Genomic DNA, 8,982 nt, shown 5'->3' with positions numbered 1-8,982 from the left:
TGGCTTCTTCTATCATCAAAGCAAACTACAGCACACATTCATGGAGTTGTAAGATTTGCCACATTATGTTTAAGGTTATACACCACTGAAAAACACAAAATTGAGTAACGTAAGTGGGTTTTGTTGAAGAAAGAGAGGAGGAAAATAAGGCTCTGGCGTTGACTGATTTGAAGCCAAAATATTCTAATTGATATCAACCCCAACATGGATGTCACTGAGATCATCGAATATTCTGGAATAATTGCAGCGGAAAAGTGACAAGGTTTTGGTGAGCAGGTGGCAGCGACGGCTAGAAGAAGAAGAAAAAGAAGTTGAGAAAATGAAGATGGCCGGAGAGGATGAAGAAATTAGGCTGATAAAGATGATCGCCGGAGTCCGGCAACCCTTATACACGTTGGGAAAAGTGAGATCCACGCGATCTTACCCATCAGCAAAAGGTGTTTAATAAACACATTTATTAAATCGGGTTCTTGGTTAGTCGGGTTAGGAACGGGTCTTCTTAATTTGGGTTAGAAATTTACTTAGTTGGCAGTTAAAAGAACAATGTAACTCTGTTAGACTTGGAGACAAATTTATTTACTTTCTTAACGATAGGGACGTATTTGGACATATAGTAGAACTAGGTATAAATGTGAATAATTTACTAAAAGTAGAGTGACAAATCTAGCCTGTATCCCTACTTAATAAGTGCTGATATCCCTCTAGCATGATGTTTGATCTAGTCACCTATGAGAAAGAACATAAATTTTCAATATTAAACCACATTGATAAAGAAATGTAAACATTCCTTGTTTGATGAAGAATTAGAAGGACATTTGGTTTCAAGTGAAAGAGTACAATGCTCAAAGGAAAGTTTCTAATCCTCAACTTCTCAAGTCCAGGAAACATTCTTACTCCAACTCCATCTCTACCACCATTTTCTGTCGGTATCAATTCCACTCCCTTCCACTCAGTAAGGCTAGGCATATCATCCAAAACTAGTTCTTTAAGTAATGGGAACACTTGGATATTTGCATTATCGCTGCTTGATCCATTATTGCTAACCTCAACACCATAAAATGTAGGTGCAATGCATTCCGTCTCATGGAATCCTACCAGCTCAAGATGCCGAAGGAGTTTAAGTTGGCCAAGTGATGGAACTTCTTTGCACTTTTTGCAACCACTTAATTTCAAGTTGACCAGATATGGTAGCAAATCTTCTCTCAACCATGCAGGAAATCTAGTCCCCAAATAGTCCACCACTGCTAAGGTTTTCAAGTTTGGATGTGGTTGAAGACCATCCAACACATACTCATAATTGATTTCACAGCCTTCTGGTTCATCATGGGACCATAAATATGCCAGCTTGATGATATTCGGGTTCTCCTGCAGATATGCTGTTTGAGCTTCTTCTCTATTACATACCAATTGGAGACCATTGATCGTCAATTCACCTCCAAGGTTTTTCAAATGACCTAATTCTTTAATTCGACGACCTTGCTCTAAACCTACCTTGAAAAATTGTAGGGTCTTAAGACAAGTCAATTGCCCCATGTTAAGTGGCATCTGAAAGTGGTCATTAAAGATACATCGTGATCCCCAACCAGTAATGAATTGGTAACAAGAATTGTAATATATGTGTCTCAAACTTATCATATTTCCCATCTCATCCGGAAGCCCCTCGAGTGAAAAGCAGTTATTGACTCTAAATGTTTGCAAATTGTAAAGCTTGCAAATGGAGTTGGGCAAGGCTTTGATCTCAGTGTAGGAGAGATCAAGATATCTCAAGTATATTAGCTTGCCAATTGAGGCTGACAACTCCTTGATGCCTCACAGTGAAGAAAATTCATACTACGGAGAATCCTGCTGATATGCTGACAAAGGTGGTGACTGCGATCAAGTTTCAACATTGTTTGGATTTGATCAACATTGTTGAACACTGAAGATTGAAGATGAAGACACAACCAAAATTTGTTATTGAGAGAAAATTGAAGATGTGGAATTTTGCCAAGGTGGAGATTTGTTGAAATTGGCAAAATGTTTGTCCCACATCGGTGGGAAAACAAAAGTTGGGGGGATTTTCCCCCTATAAAAGAAGGCTTAATGTTTAGGATTTAAACACACCTCTCATTTGCCTTCTCATCTGTTTAAGGCATTTGTATCTTCTCTCTTTAGTATTATTTCACTTGTATTTTTGGAGTGGAATAAAATATTGGTTGTGTCCGAGGAGTAGGCAAAATTAGCCGAACCTCGTAAATTCTGGTGTTCCCTTTATTGTTGCTTTATTGTCTTATTTATTATTTGGTGGCTGTCATAATTTTTGGTATAGTAGTTGTGACTTATTCACACTATATACATTTGGCTTCCGCAACAATTGGTATCAGAGCCAAGGTACTGTCTAAGTATGCTCTGTGGTTGCAGCATAGTCTGATCTTCCACATCAGAAAAGATTTATCTTGGTAACTGAGTCAAGGTTCTGTCTGAGTATGCTCTGTGGTTGCAGCTTAGTCTGATCTTCCACACCAGAAAGGAAATAATCTTGATTTGTGTCGTCAGCTATTAAATAATATTTGTGTCAAAGATGGGAGACAATAAACAAGAAGAATCTACATCAAGTGTCAACAATACGTCATCATTGACATCTTCGCTTATGACAAGAATTGTGTCAAATGCGAAATTTGCGGTCGAAATATTTGACGGGTCCGGACATTTTGGGATGTGGCAAGGCGAGGTTCTAGATGTCCTTTTTCAACAAGGGCTAGATCTGGCCATTGAAGAAAAGAAACCAGATGTTATTGGAGAAGAAGATTGGAGAATTATCAACCGTGTTGCTTGCGGTACTATTCGATCCTACCTTGCTAGAGAGCAGAAATATCCATACACAAAGGAAACTTCTGCAAGTAAATTATGGAAAGCACTGGAGGATAAATTTTTGAAGAAAAACAGTCAAAATAAATTGTACATGAAGAAGAGACTGTTTCACTTCACCTATGTTCCTGGTACCACGATGAATGAACATATCACCAGTTTCAATAAGTTGGTCACAGATTTGCAAAATATGGATACAACTTATGATGATGGTGACTTGGCCTTAATGTTGTTGGCGTCACTTCCTGATGAGTACGAGCACCTTGAAACTACTCTACTCCATGGAAATGACGAAATTTCTCTCAGAGAAGTTTGTTCGGCTTTGTACAGCTATGAACAAAGAAAGCGAGAAAAACAGAAGGGCGGAGAAGGAGAAGCACTGTTTGTGAGGGGTCGTCCTCAAAATCAAACGAGGACAAAGAAGGGAAGATCCAAGTCAAGATCCAGACCCAGCAAAGATGAATGTGCCTTTTGTCGAGAAAAAGGGCACTGGAAGAAAGACTGTCCGAAGTTGAAGAATAAGGCCAAACATAACAATGGAAAGGCCATTATGGATTCAAATGTAGCTGATTGTGATGATTCAGACTTCTCATTAGTTACAACAGAGTCATTAACATCATCAGACATATGGTTGATGGACTCGGCTTGTAGCCATCATATGTGTCCCAACAGGGACTGGTTTGTGGAATTTCAAGAAGGAGAATATGGAGTCATCCACACAGCGGATAACAGCCCTCTTACCTCATATGGCATTGGTTCAATACGATTAAGGAACCATGATGGAATGATCAGAACATTAACAGATGTTCGATTTGTACCGGATTTGAAGAAGAATCTCATCTCTGTAGGAGCCCTAGAATCAAAAGGGTTCAAAATCATTGCAGAAAATGGAGTGATGAGAGTATGCTCCGGTGCACTAGTGGTAATGAAGGCTAATCGGAAGAATAATAATATGTACCGCTATCGTGGCAGTACAGTTATTGGGACAGCGACAGTGACATCCAGTGACGACAAAGAGGCAGAAGCAACCAAGCTATGGCACATGCGCTTGGGACATGCTGGAGGAAAATCCTTGAAAACTCTATCAGATCAAGGATTGTTAAAAGGAGTAAAGGCTTGCAACTTGGAGTTTTGTGAGCATTGTGTCAAAGGGAAACAGACAAGGGTTAAATTTGGTACAGCGATCCATAATACTAAAGGCATTTTGGATTATGTACACTCTGATGTTTGGGGTCCTTCCAAAACACCTTCATTGGGTGGGAAGCACTATTTTGTAACCTTTGTTGATGATTTTTCTCGAAGAGTGTGGGTGTATACAATGAAAAACAAAGATGAAGTGCTGGGAATTTTTCTCAAATGGAAGACGATGGTGGAGAATCAAACAGGCAGGAGGATCAAGTGTATTCGCACAGACAATGGAGGTGAATACAAAAATGATCATTTCAATAAGGTCTGTGAAAATGATGGCATCGTCCGACACTTCACTGTTAGACATACACCACAACAGAATGGAGTGGCAGAACGTATGAACCGGACCTTGCTGGAGAAGGTACGGTGTATGTTGTCCAATGCTGGCTTGGGCAAAGAATTTTGGGCTGAGGCAATTACATATGCATGCCACCTCATTAATCGTCTACCATCTGCTGCTATTGATGGCAAGACACCATTTGAAAAATGGTATGGAAAGCCTGCTGTAGATTATGACTCTTTGCACGTGTTTGGCTCAACTGCATATTATCATGTGACAGAGTCAAAATTGGATCCAAGGGCAAAGAAGGCTATTTTTATGGGAATTACTTCTGGAGTCAAAGGATATCGCTTATGGTGTCCTATGACAAAGAAAGTAATATTCAGCAGAGATGTTACCTTTGATGAATCTGCTATGGTAAATAAGGTAACAGAAGACACCAAACAAAATAAAGGTGCTTCTAAGCAGGTGGAGTTTGAGGGAAAATTTATTTTTCCTACACAAGAAGCAGAGGAGGAAACAAATGAAGATTACCCTCTGGAAGGTGAGCCAGTAGAGGAGATTCCAACTCAGGAACCTCAACAACAACTTGAATCAATAGCAACCAGCAGACCAAAAAGAACAATAACGAAACCTGTTCGTCTCATAGAGACGGTTGCTTGTGCAACCTCAATTGTAGCTGATGATGTTCCTACCACTTATAAAGACGCTGTCCAAAGTTCAGAAGAAGATAAGTGGAGGATTGCCATGAATGATGAAATACAGTCCCTTCATCAGAATCATACATGGAGATTGGCCAATCTCCCGAAGGGAAAGAAAGCAATTGGGTGCAAATGGGTATTTGCAAAGAAGGAAGGATTTCCTAACCAAGTAGATGTTCGCTACAAAGCAAGATTGGTGGCCAAAGGATATGCTCAAAAGGAGGGAATTGATTACAATGAAGTGTTTTCTCCAGTTGTAAAACATTCCTCCATTAGAATTATGTTGGCTTTGGTAGCACAATTGGATTTGGAACTAGTTCAGATGGATGTAAAAACTGCATTTTTACATGGAAACTTGGAGGAGGAAATCTACATGACTCAGCCAGAAGGATTCAAAGTTGCTGGAAAAAGAAAATATGGTGTGCAAACTTGAAAAATCGTTGTACGGATTGAAACAATCTTCTAGACAATGGTACAAGCGATTTGACGAGTTTATGTTACGGCAAGGGTACAAGAGAAGCAAATACGATCATTGTGTGTATTTGCACAAGCTTAAAGATGGTTCCTTTGTATATCTTCTCCTATATGTTGATGATATGTTGATAGCTTCCAAGAATTTGGAAGAAATTGATAAGTTGAAGATTCAACTGAAGAAGGAGTTCGAGATGAAGGATTTGGGTGAGGCAAAGAAAATTCTTGGCATGGAGATAATTAGAGATAGACGTTCAAAGAAACTCTGTTTATCTCAAAAGGAATATTTGAAGAGAGTACTTCAACGTTTTGGCATAGATGACAAGACTAAGCCAGTTAGTACTCCACTTGCTTCCCATTTTAAGCTAAGTACTACTATGTCGCCAATGGATGAAGCTGAACGAAAGTATATGTCAAAGGTACCATACGCAAATGCTGTTGGTAGCTTGATGTATGCAATGGTTTGCACAAGGCCTGACATTTCACAAGCTGTTGGAGTTATTAGCAGATATATGCACAATCCAGGGAAGGAGCATTGGCAAGCTGTGAAGTGGATTCTACGGTATATTCATAATACTGTAGATGTCGGGTTAGTTTTTGAGCAGGAAGACAATCAGTCTGTCGTTGGATATTGTGACTCAGATTTTGCGGGTGATCTGGACAAACGAAGATCAACTACTGGTTATGTGTTTACTTTTGCAAAGGCACCAGTTAGTTGGAAGTCTACTTTGCAGTCAACAGTTGCTTTGTCTACAACAGAGGCAGAGTACATGGCTATTACAGAGGCTGTGAAAGAGGCAATTTGGCTTCAAGGATTGCTAAAGGAGCTTGGTGTTGAACAAAAAGGTATCACAATTTTTTGTGATAGTCAAAGTGCTATTCAATTAGCGAAGAACCAAGTGTATCATGCAAGGACGAAGCACATTGATGTTCGGTATCATTTCGTACGAGAAATCATAGAAGAAGGTGGAGTCACGGTGAAGAAAATTCATACTACAGAGAATCCTGCTGATATGCTGACAAAGGTGGTGACTGCGGTCAAGTTTCAACATTGTTTGGATTTGATCAACATTGTTGAAAACTGAAGATTAAAGATGAAGACACAATCAAAATTTGTTATTGAGAGAAAATTGAAGATGTGGAATTTTGCCAAGGTGGAGATTTGTTGAAGTTTGGCAAATTTGTCCCACATCGGTGGGCTCTTGAATTTTGGGGGGATTTTCCCCCTATAAAAGAAGGCCTAATGTTTAGGATTTAAACACACCTCTCATTTGCCTTCTCATCTGTTTAAGGCATTTGTATCTTCTCTCTTTAGTATTATTTCACTTGTATTTTTGGAGTGGAATAAAATATTGGTTGTGTCCGAGGAGTAGGCAAAATTAGCCGAACCTCGTAAATTCTGGTGTTCCCTTTATTGTTGCTTTATTGTCTTATTTATTATTTGGTGGCTGTCATAATTTTTGGTATAGTAGTTGTGACTTATTCACACTATATACATTTGGCTTCCGCAACAAAAACATCTCCAGCCAAATCATGCACAAGATCATGCATCTTACAGTGTGTTATATCGTTGTGCTCATTTAGCTTAACATCTTGCAGCAAGGAATTTTGCAACAAAAGTTGAAAAACTTTGTTCCCAACGTTTTCCATCACAGAGGTCTCTTGACATGGACGAAGAAATCCTTCTGCCATCCAGAGTTGGATTAGTTGGTCCTTTTCAAACTCAAAATCTTTTGGAAACATTGCAAAGTAAGCAAAACATTTTTTCAGATGTGGAGATGGTAGATAAATATAGCTCAGTTTTAGGATTTTCTTTAAGCTATTTTCCCCATTATCACCTTCACCTGCAACAAGGGCGTTGCCATCAAGAATTTCCTGCCATTCATGTTTTCCCTTATTGCGTAAGAGGCCTCCCAACGCATTTGCTGCCAACGGTAGACCTTGACACATTTCAACAACCCTGTTGCCCAAGCTCACGACTTCCTCTGGTACCTCCCCATCAGCAAATGCTCTTTGTTTGAAAATGGACCAACAGTGATCTTCTGCTAATTTTCCCAACATATGAAGATGTGTTGCTACTGCGGATGCCACCTGATCCCTACGAGTAGTCACGAGAATGCAGTTTCCTCTGGATATGTTTATTCCTTTCAAGGTGTCCGCAAACTCATGCCACAATGTAGGATCGACACGCCACAAATCATCTAGGACAAGCAAATACTTCTTCCCTCCCAATTCATCTTGCAGCTTCTTTACTATTATATCCCTGCTTTGCACCTCAGTTTTCCTCTCTGTCAATGATTCGAGGATCAGTTCAAGAAATCTCTTAGTTTCTAACATTTCAGGTAGACACAACCAAACTCTTTTTTCAAAATGTTGCTTGATGTGTTCATCATTGAAAATTCTCTTAGCCAGAGTTGTTTTCCCTAAACCTCCCATACCCACTATGGAAAAGGTGCACAAAACAATATCCTCTCTCATGTTCAACATCTTATCCTTTATTTCGGCAACATCCTTCTCTCTACCAACAACATCTGAAGCAACTATTATGGAATCCGTTTCTCGAATTGGTAATATTTGCTGAGAAGGACCACTTAGGGGTTGGAGACTAAGAGTATTGGCTAACTGATTGATAGCCCTCAACTCTTCATTGATGTTGTTGATTTTTCGAGACATTTTGCTCTTAAAAGCTATATCAGAAAAGAAATTACCGAACTTTTTCCTAGGGTTGCTTCGGATCTTCGTCACTTCAGCTTTGAGAGATTCATATCTCATTTCGTCAAACAGGTTTTCAGCATCTTCAGCAACTCTCTCAAGCCTCTTCAGCCATTTATCAACAGCCTGATCCTCAACTTGTCGTCTTTCAGCATCATGAATGAAAAATTGGATCATGGATACATTTTGTGTCAGCATTCTGAGATCTTTCTTGTAGTTCCTTAAACTTTTGACCTCCTCAATAGCGGGAGAAAGCAATTTCTCAAGCACAACTTGAACAGTAGCACCAATTACAGGATCCGCCATTGTTGCGTTTGCTCCTTCACAAAAGTCTTCTTCTTCCTCTACAGTCTACACCAAATTAGTCTTCCCAAAGTTCTCACGAAGTCTTCTTTTGCTAGTTTGTGTAAAGGAAAAGACCATAATTTATTAGTCGCATAGGGAGTTTTCAGCTAAGATTATCCGACTACTTTGCATTTTACACCCCTACCCCTGACATATGCAATTACTAGTCGGTTATAAAAAAAATTAAATTATAAATACGATCTTATTGTAAATTTATCCGGGATAGAGTAGATTAATTTTTCATGTGTATATATTTCTTTATAAATATTTTAATTATTTCCAAAACATTCCATATCATTAATTTCAAAGATAATTTTATTATCCTAAAGAGATAATTATTGTCTGATAAAACCATACATTTGAACTTGAAAACATATCAATAGAAACTCATTCATCACTAAGCTTTCTTTAGACTATAAAAGAGAAATAACTAATATT

The 8,982-nt window shown here is 38.9% G+C and overlaps 2 protein-coding genes across 2 annotated transcripts; both read right to left on the bottom strand.

The window, feature by feature from the left end:
• Window positions 1–726: 726 nt before the first annotated feature.
• LOC138883719 (putative disease resistance protein RGA4) lies at window positions 727–1,533 on the bottom strand. Its single transcript, XM_070164425.1, has one exon. The coding sequence runs from the start codon at window positions 1,531–1,533 to the stop codon at window positions 727–729; it is 807 nt and encodes a 268-aa protein (XP_070020526.1).
• Window positions 1,534–6,975: 5,442 nt separating this feature from the next.
• Window positions 6,976–8,505, bottom strand: LOC104228016 (putative disease resistance protein RGA4). Its single transcript, XM_009780399.2, has one exon. It carries the CDS (start codon window positions 8,503–8,505, stop codon window positions 6,976–6,978), a length of 1,530 nt encoding a protein of 509 aa, XP_009778701.2.
• Window positions 8,506–8,982: the final 477 nt, after the last annotated feature.

The sequence above is a fragment of the Nicotiana sylvestris genome, chromosome 12 (assembly GCF_000393655.2).
Source record: "Nicotiana sylvestris chromosome 12, ASM39365v2, whole genome shotgun sequence".
NCBI lineage: Eukaryota > Viridiplantae > Streptophyta > Magnoliopsida > Solanales > Solanaceae > Nicotiana > Nicotiana sylvestris.
The sequence above is the reverse complement of the archived record's forward strand: the minus strand, read 5'-3'. Positions and strand labels throughout refer to the sequence as shown.